At 41.8% G+C, this 23,608-nt stretch overlaps 2 protein-coding genes across 5 annotated transcripts; one reads left to right on the top strand and one right to left on the bottom strand.

Moving 5' to 3' along the window:
* Positions 1 to 251: 251 nt before the first annotated feature.
* Positions 252 to 5,550, bottom strand: coa8 (cytochrome c oxidase assembly factor 8). The gene is made up of 5 exons (XM_085767333.1): positions 5,222 to 5,550; positions 3,172 to 3,369; positions 913 to 976; positions 720 to 810; positions 252 to 621 (listed from the first exon to the last, which is right to left on the bottom strand). The coding sequence occupies exons 1-5, from the start codon at positions 5,384 to 5,386 to the stop codon at positions 507 to 509; spliced, it is 633 nt and encodes a 210-aa protein (XP_085623459.1). The 5' UTR covers positions 5,387 to 5,550; the 3' UTR covers positions 252 to 506.
* Positions 4,277 to 21,692, top strand: bag5 (BCL2 associated athanogene 5). 4 transcript variants are annotated; one of them, XM_085767329.1, is made up of 4 exons: positions 4,277 to 4,357; positions 15,573 to 16,050; positions 17,589 to 18,007; positions 21,148 to 21,692. In XM_085767329.1, the coding sequence occupies exons 1-4, from the start codon at positions 4,302 to 4,304 to the stop codon at positions 21,686 to 21,688; spliced, it is 1,494 nt and encodes a 497-aa protein (XP_085623455.1). In that variant the 5' UTR covers positions 4,277 to 4,301; the 3' UTR covers positions 21,689 to 21,692. The 4 variants fall into 4 exon arrangements, with proteins under 4 accessions (XP_085623455.1, XP_085623457.1, XP_085623458.1 ...); XM_085767331.1 differs by lacking the exon at positions 4,277 to 4,357 and adding an exon at positions 6,583 to 6,835; XM_085767332.1 differs by lacking the exon at positions 4,277 to 4,357 and adding an exon at positions 6,621 to 6,738.
* The last annotated feature ends 1,916 nt before the right edge of the window (positions 21,693 to 23,608 follow it).

The raw sequence follows: 23,608 nt of genomic DNA on the forward strand, positions 1-23,608 counted from the left end.
GCTACTCCAACATCTTCTGTTCTGTATCCACTCATCAACAGCAGACTGTACTCATGCACATCTTTGTTTCAGTCTCTTAATCCCAGTGTTTGCACAAGTTCAGGCTTTGTCACAACTCATCCTTAAAAATGTAGAGAGTCTCTGTCTGAGCCGTTGTTGCAGGTGTGAACAGAACTTTCATAAATCCTTTTATTTACAGTAATTGATGTTTTCAGGTGAACGGTGAACGCCTCGCTCCAGGGGAAGCTTCTGAAGATTAAGACCGTTTCTCAAGGTAATTACAACAACGATGAAGACAGACTGAATAAATCAGCTCAACAGCTCTTAATCTTTTTGTCTGTCTGTCTCCAAGTGAGCAGTGAAAATATATTTATGGGCCTGAGGGGGAAACAAAATGAAACAGATATATATATATTTAAAAAGAAAAAGATAAACCACCACTCAGATTGAAGTGGAAGTTTTAACAAAGATGCATTAAAGTGCACAGAAGCCAAAACAAACACTTGTCAGGTGGGAGGAGAGCTGCTTTTCTTGCTGCTGTGTGTAACTGTCCTCCACATGTTGTTCAGGGCGACTCGGGCCATGAGCAACGTGATGGTGAAGTTTCGTCGGTACCATTCCCTGGATACGAAAAAGACAGGGAGAGAAACAGACGTTTATTCCCACCCACCCATCGGCATCATGGGAGATATTGAGCTGCAATAACAACAACAACCCACTTGTTGTAATCTGCATGTCGTGTTCTGTTTGTGTCCAGGAAGCTCTTGTAGAAGACGGCCATCTCCTCACTGTCCAGGGTCCGCCGCCGACCTGGGACCAAATAATCAGACTCATCATTTTGAAGAATTTGTTGTTAATGCAAAAAGTTTTTATAGTTTTGATTTTTTTTTTTTTAAGTCTGAGAGTCCTCACCTTGTTCGTCACGCAGCGTCAGGCCTTTTGCCTTCAGTTGTGACAGGATGAAACCGTCTTTTTCCTGCAGAGAACATGAAATGATATGTTACAACAACCAGTTTTACCACATAACACAAACAAAAAAAGGTCAACACAAACAAATCAACAAATAAAACACAAATACTCAGTTTAACCTTTCATAGGACGCTCATTTAAATACTTGGAAACATTTTCAACCCTGGACAAAAACCAGGTCTGTGAAGTTACCAGGCATGGTTCTTCACTCTTAGAAGGTAATACTTTTTCCAAAGGGATAAAATAAAAAATAAATGTAATAAGTTAGTTAAATAATAATAATACATTTTATTTATACAGCACTTTTACAGCTCTCAAAGACGCTTTACTGTACATAAAACCAAATACAGAAGAAATACATGTACAAAATACAAAAAATACATAAGCGCTCAGTGCAGAGAGCAGTGAATAGTTAGTTAAATAGATGGAATTAGTAATAGTTAAATTAATATTTAATAATACAAAAGTGTAAAAGAAAATGCAATACTTCAGTATTTAGCTTACCAAATGTAGTCACTTGCCCAGTAAAGGGTTAAACAAGTCAAAAACAAAAGAACTCACACATAAATATAATAAATAACAAATTGAGAGATGAATATTTAGGACAGTCTGATGTTCATTTGTCTCTCTGACTCTGCTACATGTAAATAAAATACTTTTTATAAAAGTTTTCAGTTCAACCTCTTTTTTTTCTTTAATTCATTGAGTTGCAGTGATTTAGGTCCAGTCTAGTTGTGTGATGCTGCCCTCTGCTGGAGAACAGCAGCAGCCTCTCCCTCTGTGAGAGCGTCACACTCCCTCATCCCAGACTTGATTAATAACCATGGCAACAAGGGGTTGGTAACAGAGGTCAGAGTTCAGCTGCAGGACAGCAGCTCTGCAGCGGACGAGGACTGAGGATGAATCCAGGCTTCGCTCCAACTCGGTGGATTCAACATCAGATTTCTCAGTAACTGAATGAACATGGAGACATTTCCTAAAACTCGGTTTGTTTTTTGTTTTTCTCATAATGTGTGTGTAGTTCAAGTCTCATCCGGATATATAATATGTTCCCACTGGGACTGTAATATATTTAATAAATTCACTTAATCTGATTAACCATATCATATTTTAAAATAGTGAGATACTTAATGGTGTGATTTACACTTGGATTGAGGAAATGCTTTACTCTCATCACACGGTTGAATTGGAACTTGGAAATTTTATTTTGCAACATCTTTTATTATTACTTATGAGTAAAAGTCAGTATTCAACTCATGCACAGTGTCAGAAACGAGATTATAGAGATTAAAATGTCATCATTTCTTTTGCAGTGGAGGATTTCTCTCAGCAAAAATGTAGTGTTTTAGTCAAGACCACCTGCTGAAGTCTCCTCCCACTGTCGACACCGGTGACACCAAGCTGTGTTCAGATGGTTTAATGGGATAGTTCAACATTTTGGCAAATTGGCCCATAATCCCTATAGTCATAGCAGTAGGTTCGTTACCTTTAATTCTCGGTGCAAGCTATTTTTAGAACGGCGGAGCAGAGCCGTGAGCTGCTCAGAGCTACGCTACGGAGGCTCATGGGATTTCTTGGTTCCCTCATCAAACTCATCAAATACACAATCCAACAACTCCACAACGCTCTGGTGGAGAAGTTGTGACCTGCACATTCACCACGCTATGAGATAATAACATAACGTTGCCAGACAGAGTTGTTTTAGAGGGAAATTCAGTGACTGCTTGCTGAAAAACTGCTCTGAACGGGAACGCGCATCAGCGGTTTTGCATGAATTTACCTTGAAAACAACTCTGTTATTAAAGGTAATGAACCTACTGCTATGACTATAGGGATTATGGCAATGGGCCAATTTGCCAAAATGTTGAACTATCCCTTTAACACAAGCAGATACTTTAGTACAACTATTTGAATTATCTTAAAGTTATTGAATGTCAGTGAAAGAGAGACATTTGTCACTGCAGCTCTGGACTGGACTTGATAAAAAAAATCCAGAGTCCATCTTAAACGAGACCGAGACCTTGAAAATGTGGTTCAAGTCTTGTACTCTGAGTACCACAACACTACAAAAATGATCTTGCATTCTCTCTGCCTTAGAAACCATGACCTCTGCTCTGACCTCCTTGAGTCAGAGCATACGATTAAATAAAACCTTGATAACAGCAGATTTAAATGCAGCACAGCTTCTGTTTTCTAACGAACCTTGTTGAAGGTGATGTTCTGTTTGGTCCAGAAGTCGTGGTTCCAGTCCTCCGTCTCCTGCCTCAGGTGTCTCAGCCGCCGCTCCAGCTCCGACTCGTCCTCGGGGACGTGGTAGACGATGGGCCGCAGGTTGGACAGAGGGTTGGGAGGACCGATCCAGTCGTGCGTGGAGCCGGCTGCTGGCCTGAAGGCCGAGCGCTGAAAACAAGAACACAGACAAAACACTGTGAGACGCTGAGGAGAAATATTATGACTCACTGGCGTTGACAGGATCTGTTTTTAAGAAGAATTCAATGTCTCCTCTGTAGCAGGAAGCGGCTGTTTGGAGAAAATAAGACTCAACAACAGATAAAAACTGCTGGTTTTTGTGTTTACAGTCGTTGAATAAAAGCACTGAGCAGTAAAAAGTTAAATATTTCTCTCTGTTATGTAGGAAATGAGTAAAATACAAGTGAATCTACATTGTAAATAAGTACAGTACTTGAGTAAATGTACTTCAACATCACATATTTACATTTTATTTAGTTCTGCGTTCAACTTTTTTATAGTGTAACTTGTTGTTTGTTTTCCGTTTCCTCTTTAATGTTCATCTTATTTTAGTTTTATTCGTACAAGCACCATGACACTTTCTTATGAAAGGTGCTACTGTATGTGAGTGAAGTTTAACGTAGGAGGACTGTGAGAATAAAGTGTATTACATTACACTTCATTACAGTGTGAAAAGAAAGTAGGACGTACATCATTAATATTTCATAAAAGAAGATGAATAGAAGATGATTGAATTCAATCAGCTCCATCAATAAATACCACTCACTGTGTAAGCATCAACCTACAAGACTTCACTAATCATAACAATAAATAACAAGAGAATACTAATAACGGATAAATGGTAGAATCATTTAATGTATTTAAATTCCTTACTACAGTTCATCCTGAGGTCTTTTATTCTACTCATCAAATACAAAGACATGTTACATCATGTTTGAGCAGGAAAAGCGTCATTAAAGTCGGTGAGTAAATGGGTGACATTCACACACACGCAGACACAAACACAGACGGACGTCACATCACGTGGGTTCAAACAGCAGCTGAACCAGGCGTCGGCTTATCATCCGTGTCCAGACTGCAACATGAGAAGAGCAGCGAGCAGACGAAAAAACTCCAGTAGCAACAAGCCAGAAAAGAGGTAAAGATACAGATACACCGTCTTCACATGGGTTAGTTACACTTTAATTCAAGTATTTCTATTTTACTTTTCAACTTTACAACAATTTGGAGACAGAAAAAACTTCACTTTTTACTCAAAGAAAGTATCAAATGCAACACTTAACTTGGGTGTGACGTGTAAAGATGCTGAGGCTGAAAGGTTGTGCAGTTTTATTTTGAAAAAAGACACTTCTTCTCACTTAGATGATAGTACAGGAGAATAAAACAGATGTGGATTTGCAGATGTGAGGGCTAGCTGGATTAAATAGCAAATTGTTGTTAACACAGGAGACAGCAAATAATACACCCTCCCATTAAAATGTGAATTTCACTGTAAGTGAGCTGTGAGGGTTAAGCCCAATGCAGAGTAGACACACCTGTGACTGTGTATGAATCATGGGAGTGTAATCTCCCTGTAATCACCCTGTATGGTCATGTTGACAAAGGAGAAGTTCACAAACACATGAGTGTTGCTGAACGAACATTACACCACAGAGACTTCACCTGACCACACCTGAGGAATATCTGAATACTGAGGTAATTATCAGACAGAGACATGGCAAATTTATGTATTTATTCGCCGTCATTATAGATGATTATGCGTTGATTTATGGGCAAAAAAAAAAAGCTTATAATAAAATCTTAAAATACTCATGGGTGTTTCTAACCTAGACCTGCATACAGTATAGCCTACAGGTGAATTAACACCGTGCACAGCAACATTATAAACAGGTTGTCATTGCAGCGGTGTGTGTGGTCACAGTCTCCAAGGCTGCAGCGGTGTTGTGTTTATTTTCCGTCTCTGTGTTTTTGTTGGAGCATGAATTTGATTTATTGCACAAACCTTTGGTGTTTTGTTCTGCTGTGCTGCCTGTGTGGAGCTGCAGAGCCGACTGCTCGCTGCTGCTGCTGCTGTTGATGATAGAAAGCCGTGTGGGCGCAGAGGAGCGTGGAGGGCGACATGGCTGAGCCTCCTCCTCCAGAACACACAGCTTGATCCGGACGCCATTTTTTTATATATATATAATTAAACGAAATTAAACCAACTATTTAACTGTAATTAACCAGTAAAAACACCGCAACACGCTGCTGTAACTGTAATTACCCGGCCTCACTTCTTCAACTCGCAGAGTTCACGTCCTCCTGTGCACTGGCAGCCATTACGTCACGTGACTCCGGCAGCAGCAGTGAAAACATGTGCGCTCGAAAATATCACCGCTGTCGCCGCCGGGATAAACTGGGGCGGGCGGGTTGGTAAATGTGAGTTAAATGAGTCTAGTAGTCTTATTTTATATATGAATATTTTTTCTTATTCCATTGTTTTGTTCTTTCTTTCTTTTTCTCACTTCATTCACTTTTGGCTGCTGTGCTTCCTGGCTTGTGCTATGTCATGCTTTTATGTTGACACTTGTATTGCACAATAAGAAGAAAAGAAAAGAAACTCACTAAAACAGATTTTTAAAAAATGATATGCTTAGAATCAGAATCAGAATCAGAAATGGTTTTATTGCCAAGAGCAGTAAAGGTCACTTTACAGCACGAGGAACTTGATGTGGTGTTAGGTGCAGACACAAAAGGTACAAAAAATCGTAAAAAGTAGCGATAAAAATAAAATAAAAACTTCCAGTGCAAAAAATATGCATATACAATTTAGGATTATATACAATAGAATAAAATGAAGATAGATACAGAATACAGAAAAGTTATCCTGCAATCTTTTTCCTCAAGTAAAACCATGATTTATAAAATAAAAAAAAACAGACCCCTACAAGTTAAACTCCTGTGTTATCCAGTTTCCATTACATGCCTAATATACCAGTATGTAAAATAGAATAGGATAGTACTTTATTAATCCTTTGCTGGAAAGTATTGTGTCACAGCAGCTCCAATAGAATAGAATAAAAAATACAGATAGAATAATTGGGAGAATGAAATAACTTTATAAAAACAACAACACAATAATAGACTATAACACAAGAATAAAATACACTATATTTTTCATTCTATAATATAAAAATACTTCAATAAGTAGAAGCATTTAGGTCTAATGAGATCATTAGTTTTCCCGCCCTTGCCGATACGTCACCAACGGTACGTCGGCATTCCAAAATGGAGCGCGCTCTGTGTGCTGGCCAAACAAAAACCAACGGTTGGTTAAAAAACATTTAAATCGATATCACCGCAAGATAACACGTCTATATATACATTTCTGCGACGAAGTTTGTGTTATATTAAGTAAATTAAACATAAATGTACATAGTTTATTCATAGAGTGGGGTAAAACGGCGGTAAACAGATTTAATCCACAGAGAGGAAACTCCGTGTTAGTTCATAACTCGTGAGCAGGAAAGTAACAAGAAGGTAAGAGAGCTAGGTAGAGCTAATGTTTAGCTTTAATCAGAGGAGCTGCTGCGCACTTTTCCGCAACACTTCAGATGGCTGTACGCTGGCTATGCAGGTAAGGACCGAAATATGAAAGCTACGGAGTGATATTGATTAATTAAAACCCGGAAAACCTGGAGTTATTCGGCCCCAAAAGGTGGGGTCAGAGTGAGAGTGAGAAGAGTCAGGTGATCAACAGAGAGACACAATGGGATTCAAGGGAGAGGGAGAGGTGGAGAAAGAAAAAACAAGCTGTGGCTCTGTTATCGGAGCTAAAACATCCACGTAGTTTATAATAAATGATTCAGAGGTGTTTGAATTTAATAAGTAAGTTGTTGTGAAGTGGAAGTGAGTGAGTGATTCCCCCCACTCAGATCCACTCGGTGTGGGAGGGGCGACGGACAGGAGGCAGCAGCACCGACCGACCGCACCACCGCAGTCAGTCAGTCAGAGATAGTCACAGACAGTCGGCTTGGTTTGGCTTGCTTTGGTTTGGGGTTTTCTGGTTTTGGAGGGGTTTTTTTATTTATTAGTTTGGCGCTGATTCTCTCTCTCCTCCAACCTCTGGGTATTTGTGTTTAACGTTACTCATCTGGGATTGATCCATCTGTGGATGTCACCGTCCTCCTCAGCGAACCGCCCTGCTGCTGCGGCCGATGGGAAGAGGAGACACCCGCAAAAAAAAATGTGCGCGAATGTGTTCGGAGTTTTGAAAAGGTGAGCGACGGACGAGGCGGAGGATGTGTGAGGAAGGATGTGTGGATGCTGTCAGCTCCTGGAAGATGCTCTGAGCTGTTTGTGGCTGTGATATGATGATGATGAGGAGGATGATACGATGGTGATGCTGCAATATTTTCATTCCCACTGACTGAGGTGGTGGTGGTGGTGGATACTGTAGCTACCTTGCAGCAGCTGCAGCAGCTGGTTGGTTGGTTGGTTGGTTGGGTGAACAGGGGGATTTTCGGTGGTGACATAATGCGCAAAGCCGAGCAGGACCGGTGCATGCATGGGGAAGGTTTTTTTTTTTAGGATGTCGGTGCAGATTTAGGCAGAGGATGCTCGTTACCTGCAGCCCAGTTAGCCTCCACCATGCTGTGTGTGTGTGTGTGTGCAGACTGATGATGCCTCTACTCCAGATTTTGCCCCTAAAATTTGAGACATTTTTCATCTACTTGCACATGTGCATCCACTAAATTTGCAGTTTTTATTTCTAACAATCACAGAATGTGTGGTATCTGTCATTACAGGTGTCAGCAGCAGGGCAAGGTGTGTGAGGGTCATGTGAATATTTGCTTTGCAAGTCGATTTGTGCCTCTGAATTTTCAGCACTCCTAAAATCTTAGGTTGTTTAGGTTGTCGCTGTGCTCTACTTGCAGACTGCTCTCCTTCATCATCTTCTTCTCCTTCTTCTTCTTCTTATCTCTGGATCAAACTAAAGAGTTCAAGTGTTTGCCATCAGGCCAGGCCAGGCAGGCTGGAGTGGATTTTGCTGAGATTATCCCTAATAAATACTACAGATTTGTCAGCTGTTTGGCCGACCATCCAACCATCCAGCCATGCATGTATTCATTCATCCACTGTTCTGTGTAAAAAAGGAAAAGGAAAAAGCCCAGCCCCTCTCGTCGCTTACATTAAAAAAAAGTACTTTAGTGGAATTGTGATACATAATCCTGTCTGTCTATTCCTAATAAGTGTTAACTGATGCCACGGATAATAACTGATAACACACATCGTATTGTGGGTCACAGCATTTTCATATGCAACAACCACATCATCATCATCCTGCTCTCTCTCTTTCTCTCTCTGGCTGCTCGTATCATAATGACAGTCTGTCTCATGATGCAACGCATGTCTGTTGCAAAAAAAACCCTTAAAAATCCTGTGTATCACCGATGTTTCACCCCGTCGATACAGAAAAGTTCACTTTGATGTGAGCTGGGCGTTCCCTCGGTAACAGTTTCCCTGCTCTTTCCTTCTTTCTTTATCGGTTTATAAAAATCAATTATGATTTTTCTTCTTTTTTCTTTCTCATCGTCTCTGTTTAACTGGACTAGATTTTATTTTTACATTATGAAGGATGGATGGATCACTGAATTGGCCAATCAGGGTGCAAGTTCAAGAGGTCAAGGTCTGTCTGAGACAGGGCTGGGTTTAAAAAGTCGATCTTCTGATTAGTATCAATCAATCTTCATTTGAAGGATTCGATATCCATTCATAAAATCCTTGGATCAATCTTTTAATTAATGCCACTTCCTGTTTGTTAGATGTCTGCGCAGATGTGTAGCTACATCCCATTCACTTCTTAAACAAAACTTACACATCGATTGCAGTAGTTGAATCATCGCCTGCAACTGTACTGAAGAGTTGCACTGTTTACTTCTGGAGTGGATCATGTTAGATGAATGTGCATTAATGTAACTGCTTTTGGGTCGATTGTTTTTAATAATTCACCGGGTTAGAGAGTTTCATCTTTTGTATGTAGCATTAGTTCTGTGAAAATCTCTTCCATAACTGGGCAAAATTGGTGTTAACACTGAAACATCTCTAAATGAATCAATGATGAATCGAATCCATTCAGTAAATCAGTAGCGACACGCAGCCCTGGTCTGAGATCAGTGTTATTAGCATCGATGCCCTGGTCACATTTGTTTTTGCTCCTGACCTTGATCTCAGTGGTTTAAAGCCGAGCACCTTCACTGAAGCTGCAGAGACGTTTCACACCGTCACCGCTGAAAACCACAACAGCAGCTTAGTACAGCTTCACTTTAGGAATAACAACACACAACATAACATCTGCATCTCAGTGCTGCTGCTGCTGCTGCTGAAAACATCCTGCTGTAGCATCTCGTCTGTCTGTCGTCAGTGTGGATCTCTTGTGACAGGAGGATTCAGACGAGTGTCAGACAGACTCTCCACATCTCCAGCGAGAGGCAGATATTGAGGTTCATGCAGGTGCATTTTGAAAGTGTGGAAAAAAAGTCAGCAGCAGGATTTATTTTGAGGAACGACCACAACAATAGATAAAAACGACTTAAAATAGACGACACAGCTACAGCAAGATGCAAAACAGCCACAGGAAGGAACAGGTAGAGACACGACGAAACAACTACAAAAAGACAAGAAAGAAACTACAAAGGGCGACATGCAACAACTACAGACATAAAAACTACAACAAAACCACTTGACAAACTTGCAGAATTAGTGTCGCTCAACTCTCCTCTGTCGACCTCTCGACCTCTAGTTGCCGGAGCAACTTCTTAACTACTCATTACCTCCATTGTTGACCAACCTGACGAGTATTTTCACATTTAATCACATTTGATTATTTGCCGCTGTAAAGTGTCAGGAAATAGTGGAATAGTCGACGTTTCCCTGAGCCGAGGACGAAACTCAGTCTCAAATAAAAGAATAGAATAGAATAGAATAAAATAGACCTTTATTAATCCTTTGCAGGAAATTGTTGTGTCACAGCAGCTCCAATAGACTAGAATAAAAAAATACAGATAAGATAATAAGGAGAATAAAATGCAGAGGTACAAAAAATAGCAATAAAATAAAAAAAATCTTGTGCAAAAATCTACATATACTATAGAATTTAGAATTTATCTACAATAGAATAAAATAGACTATAATAAAGATAGATTTATACAGAATACTGAAACAATTTATTGTTATTATTGCTGTGCTCATTATATTATTCCAATCCTTTTCCTCAAATAAAACCATGATTGATAAAAACAGACTCGTACAAGTTAAATCCCTGCAGTTTCCTGCCTAATATACCCATATTTAGAATAGAATAGAATAGAATAGAACTTTATTAATCCTATTGTGTCACAGCAGCTTCAATAGAATAGATTCAAAAATACAGGTAAGACAATTAGGACAATAAAATAACTTTGACTATAATATTAAGGATACAGTGACAAAATCTGTATAAAATCATAAGGAGACATGAAACATATTTATATTTAGTCTGTTTGTGCAGGATGTGTAACAGTTGTGTAATGTTGTAATGTGTGTACAAAGTGCAGGTGTGCGAAGGTTTGTGCCCTTGTAGTTGAATTGAACTCATTAATCTGATGAAAAAGAAGAGGTGTCTTTTTTTTCAAAGTGGAGTCGAACTGGGAGTTGGTTTCACGGCTGCAGGCACCTGTGTGACAGTGACACACACACACACACCTCATGTGGCCGCTGGACTGAAAATCCTCCTGCACGGATCAGACGAGGAAGGAAGGAGGGAGAAGCACTGAACCACTACATACTCCATATTTTATTTTAGGGGGGTGAGAGTGTGTTGGTATTTAAAGCCGGAGCGAGCGACAGGCAGGATCTTTTTTTTATTTTAATGAGGATTAGAGAGCTATCAGCATCATGTCAGCCAACAAGCCGGAGAGAAACGCAGTGCAATACTCTGAACGGTTGTCATGTGGGTGTTCATCGTGTCGAGACGAAATGTAGGTTAACCTCATTCATTTTTTTCTTTTTTTTTTTCCTCGCATCTTGGTTGTAAAGCACATCATGGATCCTGTATGAATTTATCATGTTGGACATTTTCTCCTTGTCTTGTCCGACCGTTCGTTACTCGATTTGATTTGATTGATCTGAAGTTGGGTTGATTAAAGAAACAAGAGCAGCAGACTCAACAAAAAGAGGCCAAGGTCACGAAACAAGATGAGTGTGAGGTGTTGGTTTCTTAGTGAAACATCGCCAGTTTCTGCATGTTTCTGTATATTGACTAGGGATCCACAGATATGTTTCTTTCAGGGCCGATATCGATTATTAGTAATCAAGGAAACTGTTAAAGGGACTACGAGGAGTTTCGGAAAGCGAAGTGTTTTCACACTACATTTCCCATGAGCCTCTGCGCGCACGGTGAAATTTAAATTAAGCATTTTCCAAGAATGTTTTTCATTAATCAAGAATGAAAGGTTTGAAGACGGATCAGATACCATCCATAAACGGTCATTCCGACCATAAACGATGCCAACTAGCATCCAGGAAACCAGGAAATTCTGGGCGAGTCGACTACTAAATGATAATATCAAAATAACTATACAGACAAAACAATATATTTATTGAAAATTGACCCATTAACAAGTGGGTAACGTAGATTCATCCACTTTAAGTGGGACATATTATGCAAAACTCACGTTTTCATTGTTTTAGTATGTGTATTTGCGTATCCGGAGTGCCTCCTCACCCCTTAAACATAAGCTTTGACAACTACGTCAACATTTTGTAAACTATGAGACTATGAGACTCTTTTATAACCAAAAGCAAACTCCTCTGGGTCTCTTTAACGGATATTTAGAACAAGAGATCGACCGATATGGTTTTTTTCAGGCCGATATAGATACCAATTATTAGTAATCAAGTAAACCAATAATCAATATTTAGAACTGATATTCATTTGCTGTAAAAATGAACATTTTTGGTGTTCGTGGGAAAGAAAATGTTTGTTTCTGTTTCTCTTTTGTACACTGTGAAAATCTGTGATGAAAAGATGTTAAACTGCACACAGATCTCGGTTCAGTGGGCGGGACGTTGTTGCACAGCAAAGAGGCGGCTACATCAGAGACAAAGGAGTGCGTTTTATAAATATATTTATTTTATTGGTTATCGGTGAAAAAAACAGCTGATACCGATTATCAAAGAAATGCAGAATATTGCCGATATAATCTGCCATGCCGATAACTGGTCTATCCCTACTTAGAACCGATATTCATTAGCCGTAAAGATTAAAACTTTGACATCAAAATTTAGAATAACACTGCTGGAGTTAAGACTGAATACATCTTTCCAAATGACTTGTTGTATCGGTTATCTGCGAAAAGAATGGCCGATACCAACGATAATCGTAAAAATGCGGAATATCAGCCGAGACATGCCGGTCTATCCCTAATATTGACACTAAATGCAGCCTCAGGGTTTTGATAATCATGGAGCGGAGGTTCAGGAGCCAGTGTTTCCCCCAGAAAATTTGTTAGTTAAGGTGGTGTCTGACCTGTCGCGGATCTGTCTGACCTGATGCGGATCTGTTGACGGGGGGGGGGGGGGGGGGGGGGGGGGCGCGCCGCGCCGTGCCGTGCCGTGCCGTGCCGTGCCGTATTAAGTTTCGCTTTCAACACGCGCTGCTGTTATGCATGCGCGCTTCTCTGTGGTGTGTATGTGTGTGAGAGGATGCGGCCATCGTCCGACGGGGGGGGGGCAGCAGCGGCGAATATTGCTACATTTTCTTTTTTTTTTAAGACGTTAGTTTAGGCGGCAGCTCTTTGTTGTTAAGGCGGCCGCCTTACCAGGAAAGCGCTGCGGGAAACCCTGGGAGCGAAGGGAAACAGGTGGAAACAAGTTTTTTTTGTTTGTTTGTTTATTTGTGCAACTTGAAGCATAAACATAAATAAAACATTCCCGTCGTCACATTGGGGCGCTGAGTAAACTTATAAATCATGCAGCTCTGCCCTGCACTTCATCTCTTCATCTGCTGCTGTCAGTTTGTGGCTGAACCGTGATTGACGGGGCGACGTGCCGGGCGTCTATGTGTCACAACTTGTGGGCTGCTTTCATGTGTTGTTGGGTTTTTTTTTTGTGTGTGTGTGTGTAGTGTGTGTAGTGTGTAATTATTGTTAGTTTTCGGCTCAACGTGGAGCAACCGGAGCAGCTTTCCTCCAACACGATTTTTCTTTTTTTCCACACGATGACAAATCAATTATGAAACAAATTAGTTATGAAACTGGAAAAACATTGTCGCTGAACACATGAAGTTTCCCCCGGGTTTTTTTTTTGTGTGTGTTTTGATCTTGCAGCTCTGATCAGTGTCCTTTTTCGCCCCCCTATAGCTGAGAACTTTAAACTTATCTATTTTTTTTTTTTTTTTTTTTTTTTTTTCTTTTACTTTTATTTGCTCTTGCTTTTAACTCTGTTTTTAGTGTTTTGTTTGTTTTTATTCTGTCTTATGCTTCTTTTTTTAATGTTTTGTCTTTATGTAAAGCACATTGAGTTGCCTTGGTATGAAATGCGCTATATAAATAAAGATGCCTTGCCTTGCCTTGCCTTTTCTGTGTTGCAGGTGTACGGTGGCCCTGAGGGCTCAACGCACTGTGCACCTGAATATAGCACATGCAAAGACACAAACATGCCACAACGTCATTAGTTTGAAAACACACAAAAGCTGCAAAAATTCACAGCATAGCATAAGTGTTTCTGTTTCTTGGGGACACAGACGCACACAAGAGTTCATATTAACAATAATAAGTGAATCGTGTGATTCGTTACAATAATAAACCAAACAAACCCTGCACAAAAGGCGCCTCCAACCTGGTCCGTCACTTTATTGCGTCCCCAGAAACACTTCTCACTTTGTTTGAGTGAGTTTCTGCAGCTCATGTGTCGTTAAACTGATGATGTTTCTGAATTTGTTGTGTTGTGTTGACCTCTCGGGGCCACCGTACAGAAAAGCTGCTCAGCTGGACATAATGTTGATAATGTTTCAGAGATGTTAAAGTTGAAAAGTTGAATATCAGCTTCAGAAGTCACAGAACACATTGAAGAAACGAGGTTTACGTCTCAGAGACACTTTGTTTAGTTTTTTCCTTTCTTGCTGTGGAGCGGTAACGAGTTGTGAAGCGACTGCATCAGGACTTCTCACACATAAAATGGGTTATTTTCATGTTGAATGACTCTGGAGCCGTCAGAAATCTCCTGCAAACTGGAGATTTTAACACTTTATCCTTGTTTTTTTCTTCCCATGATTTTGATTATTTCATTTTTTCTCAGGTGATGTCATTTTGTCAAAAAAATTCACATGTTATATATTATTATATAGATCCGATATTAAGATCGTATATCGGCCCAGATATCAACTAAATAGCTCGGTCAGGTATCGGATAATGAGGCTGATCTATGGCGCCGATCTATTCGTACTTGGAAACGCTGCTACAAACAGAGCAACAATGTTTTATAAAGTTAGGAAAGCAATGTTAAAGTCAAGCCTGATGCCCTCACTGTCTTCATGTAGTTTATCAGTTCAACAGTGGTATCGATCAGTGTAACATCTTCTGTGTTTTACCCTTGAACATCAGCGCTGTTCCTACTAGAGATGTGGAGATTTGCATAAACATGTTGGCGTCACATTGTCTACAACATGTTGAGTCATCGTGTGTATTCAAGTGTTTACATCCTGTCACATTTTTTGTGTTTGAATGTTTGGCTAAGGTTGCAGAGATCGTCCTCTGTGTGTGTGTTTGTTTGTGTGTGTGTGTCGGCCGCTCTGGCTCAGACCCAGACGTTAGTCGGAGGTTTCAGTTCAACCGACACTTGGCTGTGAAAATATGAAAAGAAAGAAACTTTTGAAGTGATCTGTCTTTATGACAGATAAAACTACACAAATATACACATCTTAACTTTGTATGTCGTACGTCATCGAATACTATCCGTCCACCTTTTTCCGAACGTCATCTATGGTCAAAACCGGAAGCCAGTTTTACATTTCCGGTGGAATTGTACATTTACGTTTCCATGGTTTTCAGTCGTTGTCATAGTTGCGGTAAACGAGTGGATCAATTAACGCTGGCTTTTAACACGGATGTCAATTTGTGTGATATCCATTGTTATAAAAGCTGGTGTGATGATCCATGCGTTTACCGCGACTACCGAAACCATGGAAACATAAACATAAAATTCCACCGGTAGAGCAAAACCGGCTTACGTTTTTGATGTTCGGAAAAAGGTGGATACGTTAGGCTCTGCAGAGGTTTCGTCCGTCTCCGCTCTGATTTTAATTGTCCCTGACTCTGTTGTTGTTTTCCCTCCAGCCTCTTTGGGAAGCCCTTTGATGGCGGGAAAAGGATGGACCATGGCGGCTCGCAGCAGCAGCAGCAGCATCCGATGGAGCAGCAGCAGCAGCCGTACCATCCGCAGCATCCCGCCATGATGCGTCTGTACGAGGTGCAGAAGGAGGTGGCGTCGCTCGGGCCTCAGGTCTGCACCTTCAGCGGCCTGCAGAACGACCGCGACTACAAGCGGCTGGAGCGCGAGCTGACGCGGCTGCTGCTGCAGGTCGACCAGGTGGACTCGGAGGGCAAGCCGGAGCTGCAGGGGGCGCGCAAGCGGGCGGCGCAGGAGGTGGAGGGGCTGCTGCGCTACCTGGAGGAGAACGCCACACACCCGTCCCGCATCGCCATCGAGCAGCTGAGTACCGAGGCGCGGCAGCTGGTGGACGAGCGCGTGGTGGCGCCGCAACGCGCCGGCGGCGTGGCGGAGATCAGCGACGAGCTGGTGGACGCCCTGCAGGTAAGGATGGCGCAATTACTTGTTTTCACAATTAATTGCGGTATTAAAGGTACATTGTGTAGGAATTACTCATATCTAGCGTATTTTTCATGCTGCATTCACGTGAATTGGGCAGACGGCAGACGGACAACAGCCGCTATGTAAACAAGTGGTCCGTCAGCACAAGGCAAAACAATACACGTGACAATATGTTGTCATGGCGATGTCGTATTGTTTACCTGACCCACGTTTTACCAGCTTTCTCTCGACTTCTGTGACTAAAATGACATCTGGTTTGTTAGCGACGGCCGTCTGCCCGACTGCAGGTGAATGCAGCATCAGCGTAACACTCCATTCCTCCTCACTGCACTGCGGTGACTAATAATAACATTTAAATTCCTACCAATGCAATGTTACGTTAGTTAAATGGACCAGTATCAGAGCATTTACCTTTATTTTGGCGCACATCTGCCAATATGGTTCCGACATAATCTTTTTTGGGAAGTAAACGTATTTAGAAATCTTTGCGATTAATTAATTGTGGCGTTTAATACCACGATTAATTGTGAAAACAAGTAATCGTGACATCCCTACTAGAGGCTGACATTTTCTCGGGATTCCCGCGGGTGATTCGGGAGTCAATTTATTTTTAATCACGTGATCGGGACGTGACGGGAAAAAATGTAAACGGGAGTGAACGGGACCGGGAGTCAAAGCGCGACATTCAAAGAAGCACAAGCCAGGCAGTAGGCTACGTTAAGAACCCGGATTGTGCACTCAAACCGGTCCAAAAGTTCAGTGTGTGGACCGATGCACTCTTCACACACCCTCAATGATCACTGTTAGTGGCTACGTAGCGGAGTATAACCATAATAAAATACATCCATGAGTATAATCTGTGTAAATCAACATAGGCTACCGCGGCAAACGTTTTCCGCCAGTCAGAGGAGTCAGCTGATGCGGCAGCGGCGTAATCTCCACCTCGCATTAAACAGGTGATGCACACAAGCAAAAAATAAAGAAAGAAAAAGAGAGAGAGGGAGAGAGAAAGGACGGGGAGGGCGTTCATTATCGCTAATTGAAATAACAAAACAAGACGGTAGATGTGGCGTCAATCTACCGTCTTGTTTTGTCTGTCATTCAGCCTGCAGTGTGCTGGGGGGGGTGGGGATCGTCTGTCAACAAATGACGACTGTGACGACGACTGTGTTCTAACATAGAAAAAAACGGGAACAGGACGGGATCGGGAGTGATTTATTCGGGATTTGAATGGGGCAGGATTATTTTTTGACTTTGTCACGGGAGCCGGACTGGACGGGATTGAAAAAACACCCCCGTGTCAGCCTCTAATCCCTACTTGAATATTTCAAACACTTCCCATGGCGGATTAATAATTGGTCATATTTTAATAGATATTTAAGATATTTTATAATTAGCAATGTATATTTTAACTATATTTGATTTTACACATTAATAGTGTTGTGAAATTAATGAATGCATAATAATCGTGATAATCGTAACACCGTGATTATTTCTCTGACCTCCCTCCCTCTCTGCAGGAGCTGGTGCTGCGGCTCACCCAGGTGAAGACCGAGGGCCGCGTGCCGCTGCGTAAAGCTCGCTACCGGGCGCTGACCCGCTTGTGCGCGGTGCAGGACGTGCTGGAGGGGCGCACGCAGCAGCAGACGCTCTCGCTGCCGCTGTCGGGCGACACCCACGAGGCCGTGCACCGCATCAACCAGGTGATGGTGAAGGTGAGCGTGGCGCGCGGCCAGCTGGTGGCGCTGCTGATGGGGCTGAGCGGCCGCGACAGCTGCGCACACCTGTCGCGCATCCTGACGGAGATGCAGGTGGAGCTCGACGCGCTCGACGTCTCGGGCAACGCCGCCATCAGGAACTACAGGAAACAGGTGGTGGAGGAGATCAACGGGCTCCTGAAGCATCTGGACCTGGAGGGGGAGGGAGAAGACACACGCAGGTAAGACAGCGGCGGAGATTCAAGGGATAGTTCAACATTTTGGCAAATTCTCCTATCGCCATCATCCCTACAGTCATAGGAGGAGTTTATAGGGATGTCAATTCTCTCACGGTTGTTGTGTTAAAAGAATAGTTCACCCAAAATTATCTACTCCCCCTCATGTGGACTAAGGGCTGGGAGAAGTTTCAGAGTCCTCTGTGGCTTCTCTGAGTTACAGGGGGTCTCGGCGTAGCAGTGCATGTCCATATAACGGTTGCAAATGGATACCACTTTTCTTCGTAACAAAAATTACGCCGGCGTCAGTAATCGCACTGATGCCGACGCAAATCTTGCGAAATTTGGACGGACCAGGAAGAGGAGCTTCCGCTACAAAACAAGCTTGAAATATAGACTTTTTTTTCTTTTTTCTAGATTTTTTTTCGGAACAATTTCGCATTTCGGGGCTTCAATACAAGACGGACATTACAGACGAGCAGTATGGAGGTATTTGGATGTTTTTTGGTGTGTCTTTTTGTTATGAAGACAGTTGGTATCCATTTGCAACCGTTATATGGACATGCACTGCTACGCCGAGACCCCCTGTAACTCAGAGAAGCCACGGAGGACTCTGAAACTTCTCCCAGCCCTTAGTCCACATGAGGGTGAGTAGATATTAATGAGTGAAATTTCAATTTTGGGTGAACTATCCCTTTAAGAATGTCAATCCTACCCCCAAATCAGATTCAAATTTCTAACGCTTCTTGTGCTAAATATTAGAATTTTTTATGTGTTTTTTTTGTTGTTGTTGTTTTTTGCTCATTATATAGCCTACACCTGTATCAGCTTATTATTATGTCCCTTGTCCCCTAAAGGGCATTCCAACCAAATCTGTTATGTAACATTTGCAACACACTTAAAGGGATAGTTCAACGTTTTGGCAAATTGGCACATTGCCATAATCCCTATAGTCATAGCAGTAGGTTCGTTACCTTTAATTGTCGGTGCAAAATATTTTTAGAACGGCGGAGCAGAGCCGTGAGCTGCTCAGAGCTACGCTAATCAAACTCATCAAATACACAATCCAACAACTCCACAACGCTCTGGTGGAAAAGTTGTGACCTGCACATTCACCACGCTATGAGATAATAACACAACGTCACCAGACAGAGTTGTTAGAGGGAAATACATGCAAAACCGCTGATGCGCGTTCCTGTCAGGGGTAGTTTTTCGGCAAGCAGTCTCTGCATTTGCCAATAAACCTTGACAATTATTACACACTGGACCTTTAAATATTAGTTTGTATAAATCAACAACATTAAATATTAACATTTACACACTGATTGTTTTTTTGGACTCTACACTGCACATGTCCTCATGTTGTTGTTGTTGTTGTACTGGAGCTCCAGTGTGAACGATGATGATGATGAACTGTAGGAGGAACTCGTTTTTCAGTTTTAGATTTGAACCACTCTGCTCTGTCAGGAGTGAATTAGACTCACACCGCTGGAGAATCACTGATACCAATTTTTTCAGGACCAATACGCCCACCAAGCGCTCCATTATGTAAAACAGCTCTGTCACCCCCTAATTCTGATTTTCTATCACAGGAGGATAAAAGTGCATGTTTGATGCCAAAATAAAACAAATCCTACTGAAAGAGAAAATACATGTTACATTTTTAGCATTTTAAGGTTGTTCTGTTTGCAAAAAAACACACATTTAGACCCACTTTACTTGACTTGTGTGCTTTTATTTTGGCGGCGGCTGCAGCAACACACTTGTCTCCTTGACTTAATTGTGATTCTCTGGAGGTGTGTTGGTGCTGCTGCCTCCTCCGCTTTCCGTCTCCTCGGCCTGGCACAGCTGGCGCTTTGAATAACCACAGTGCAGGAAGATGTTAGAGCTTTTTATTTTTTATTTTTTGTTTCTACTGCACTGGACGACAAGATCAGACCACGATGATCAGATGATCTCATCCCGTTATCGTCCTCAGTGATCAGTTTGATCTCAGACGCTCAGACACAGTCAATGCTCTGACACTACAGGAACAAACATGTTTTCTCATGCACTTTTGGACTATTTTGCTTCCTTAACATGTCTTCTTTCAGAATAGAGGAACGAAATGGTAGAAAAACAGCATTAAAGTGTTTTTGTTTTCTGTCGTCGGTAGATTTCTCCTTAATTTACCAAAAGTTAACCTCCTGTTGTCTGACCCATGTCATGTCAGGTATCATTGTAAAGCTCTCTCTCTCCTGAACAATGATGAAGGCTCCAAATAGTACCAGTAACAAATCATAAAAGTACGATTGACATTTACAATCTATGGAATTTTACAATAAAAGTCTTTAAAGGACGTTTTCTCAACATGAGTTTTTCCTCAAACTCTGAGCTATCTCCACTTACAGACACCAAACCTTCCAGTTTTATTCCTTACTATATTGTGAAGGTTTTTACTGAGGGGTTTGTTGATATATCATTCACAGCCTGATTTATACAACATTTTAATACTAAAAACATGACGAAATTTTTTTTTTTTTTTTAGGGCTGGTGACAGTATTTTCTGATGTATGGAGTGATATGAAGAGATATCCAAAATCCTCCTCTGTAAAAACTTCTGACTCTAATGTGTCAACAAAATAAAACAAGAATTTTTAAAGTGCCTTTTATCCTTTGTTCATATTTCTGTTCTGGAAATATATAATGCAAATTAGCACATTTAATCAGATATTGCCTCATTCACATATTTGAACATAAAATTTGACAAAACTTGTCAATATTTGTCTAAATGTGCGTGATAAACTTGGGAAGTTTCATGGTGATATGTTTCAGTCTGGAGAACATGTTTTGAATTTTTTGGAAAAGGCCAAAGTCATTGAAATTGACTGATATTTCTGGACTATTTACGCAATCAATCATTATTTATTGGCTATATTTTTCGACTGAGTCGACATTACTATGAAATTGACCATTATTTCAAGTCTATTTCTAGACATTATGATGCAATTAATTGTTGCAATTTCTTGACATTATCACGTAGTCAACGGCCTGTAAATTAAAGCGTTACCTAGAATGGGTCTAAAACATAATTTTTCTGTGTATTACAACTTTTTTGCGTGTGTTTCATTTTGAAATTTCTCCTTCCTGTTTTTGTTTTCCCCCAGGTATGACTTGGCACAGAACAACTCCATACGTGAGATCGAGGCGGTGCGAGCTCACGTGTCGCACCTGAGGGAGGGCGTGCTGCGGCACTGCGCCGTGGGCGACCTGAGCTTCAGGCCCAAAGCGGAGCTGCAGAGCCTCCTCACGCACCTGGACCAGGTCGACACGGCCAAGAACCCGTGCATCCGCGAGGCCCGCCGCCGCGCCGTGGTGGAGGTCCAGGCCGTCGTCACCTTCCTGGACCTGCGCGAGGCCCTGGCCCGCCGCCAACCCGGCGCCAGCGAGCACCCGGCGCACCGGGCCGTGTGGATGGTCCTCGGTTCCCTCTCGGACCTTCAGGCGCAGGTGCTGGGCTTCGACGGGAAGCGCGTCGACAAGAGCTACATGATGCTGGAGGAGCTGCTCACCAAGCAGCTGCTGGCGCTGGACGCCGTGGACCCGCAGGGCGATGACGGCACCAAGATGGCGCGCAAGCAGGCGGTGAAGTTCGCCCAGAACATTCTCAACTACCTGGACATGAAGACGGACGAGTGGGAGTATTGATTCAGATTCAGAACCCGAGACCCGAGACCCGGAGAGCAGAAAGAGAGGGAGAGACGGGAGACGCGGGATGTTGGCGAGCGACCGTCGCTGCAGGAAGGAGCTGATAATGTGTGTAAATATGAAAAAAAAAAAAAAAGAAGGAAGAAATAAAAAAGGAAACTGGTACGTTATCATTCCACGGGCTGTAAATATTGACTCGAACCCCCAGAATGCACTGCAGCAGCGCTTTTCTTTGGTCTCTTTGTGGTAGTCGTCGTCGTGGCCGACCCTGCTGAAGAAGAAGTCAACACACAACACAGAACTCCTTTTGTGAAACTCACTTTCAGAAACTTGTTTGTTTTTTTTTGTGCTTTTTTTGAAGATTTTCTTTTTAAAATCTCCGATAAATATAAATGTATGAATGTGTACGAGTGTGTGTGTGTGTGAGTTGTCGTCGTTGTCGTCGTGTTGGATGTGCGTGCGTGGTTGTCGAAGCTGCCTGCTGCTGCTGCTGCCGCCAAAGCACTGAATGAAGCCTGAGACGCGGTCGCGTGCTGCAGACTGATTATCGATGAATGATGATGATGATCGTCTCGCGGTGGCTTCTTCTTCTTCCTCCTCCTCCTCCTCGTCCTCGCCTGGTTTAATTGGGAGTAGTCGTTGGTTGCTAACGGAGACGGCCAGTGCATGTTTTAAATACAGTGAGCGACCTCATTAAGAGGGAGAGACAGAGTTCAGTGGAGCAGGACTCGGTCCAGATTGTAGAAAAACCTGCTGAGGAGTCACATCGCTGCAGCTGTTTGTGTTGAAGGAGACAGATTCTGCCCCGGTTCCACAAATTAAAATAGTTCCCAGGTGTGTGAAGCGCCACATTATGTAATAACCTTTAGTTTATTTATTTAGGATCCCCATTAGACTTTACTTCATCATATGAGCAATGGCTATTCTTCCTGGGGTCCAGCACATACAATTACAAATGTAGTAAAAACATACAGAAGTAAAACCACACTACAATTATCCAGATATTGAAAGAAATAGTTAAACAGTTGAAAGATTTGCAGATATAACACAATACTTATTACTTACTTGTAATAACGATGTGTTTCGTAATTTGTAATCTGCCACATTTTGTATATAATATGTTCTTGAACGCAATATGTAATAAACTTTGCTGCATTTTGTAATAAGTTGTTACATAATGCACCAAATTATTACATTGTCTTCATAAAAAAAAGTGCAACGCCTGCATTTTGTAATAACTGATGCATTATGTAACAACTTATTACAAAATGCAGCAAAGTTTATTACAAATTGCTTTCAAGAGTTTTATTACAAAATGCAGCAGATTATTTTCAAAATTCACTAAAAACATGTCGGCTAGGTTAATCCTCCAGTCAGCGCCCCTGACCAAAGGCACTGGCTCATAATCTGGAGTTGGTCCCCGGGCGCTGCACCGCGGCTGCCCACTGCTCCTCAGGGATGGGTTAAATGCAGAAAAAGAATTTCACTGTACTAGCTGTATATGTGACAAATAAAGTACCTTTAACCTTTACCTTTAAAATGCGGCATTATTACGTTAGAGGTGAAAATGTATTACGTTATTCCATAATGCAACGTTATTACATCATTATTCATCCTCTCATAACAGCCCTGTTTCAGTGCCTGTCCCTTTAAATGCAAATGAACCACTGCTCACTAGGCCCCGCCCCCTTTTTTTAACCTGTACCTGTACTCACAGGTCGAAGTGGTATTATGCAAATTCGAAAACTAATGACATCATTGAATGACAACTGAGGGAACAGGTTGTAAAACCACATGGATTTTAACCTCAGGAGCCTGAAAATTACAGATTTTTTTTTGTCAATTCTCACATTTTGGGGGCCGGAAGGCAAGACAAACACATATAATAATTAGAATAATAACTTAATAATGAACACAGGT

This window comes from Trachurus japonicus, chromosome 22 (assembly GCF_045865225.1).
Source record: "Trachurus japonicus isolate A0001 chromosome 22, Traja_1.0".
In the NCBI taxonomy this organism is placed as follows: domain Eukaryota; kingdom Metazoa; phylum Chordata; class Actinopteri; order Carangiformes; family Carangidae; genus Trachurus; species Trachurus japonicus.

Coding starts and splice junctions, on each gene's coding strand:
- coa8 (XM_085767333.1), bottom strand. CDS start 5,386: ATGGCGTCCGGATCAAGCTGTGTGTTCTGGAGGAGGAGGCTCAGCCAT. Junction 3,370..5,221: donor AGCAGAACAAAACACCAAAG/GTTTGTGCAATA, acceptor TCTTGTTTTCAG/CGCTCGGCCTTCAGGCCAGC. Junction 622..719: donor CGACATGCAGATTACAACAA/GTGGGTTGTTGT, acceptor TTTCGTATCCAG/GGAATGGTACCGACGAAACT.
- bag5 (XM_085767330.1), top strand. CDS start 7,373: ATGTCACCGTCCTCCTCAGCGAACCGCCCTGCTGCTGCGGCCGATGGG. Junction 16,051..17,588: donor AGCTGGTGGACGCCCTGCAG/GTAAGGATGGCG, acceptor CCCTCTCTGCAG/GAGCTGGTGCTGCGGCTCAC. Junction 18,008..21,147: donor GAGGGAGAAGACACACGCAG/GTAAGACAGCGG, acceptor GTTTTCCCCCAG/GTATGACTTGGCACAGAACA.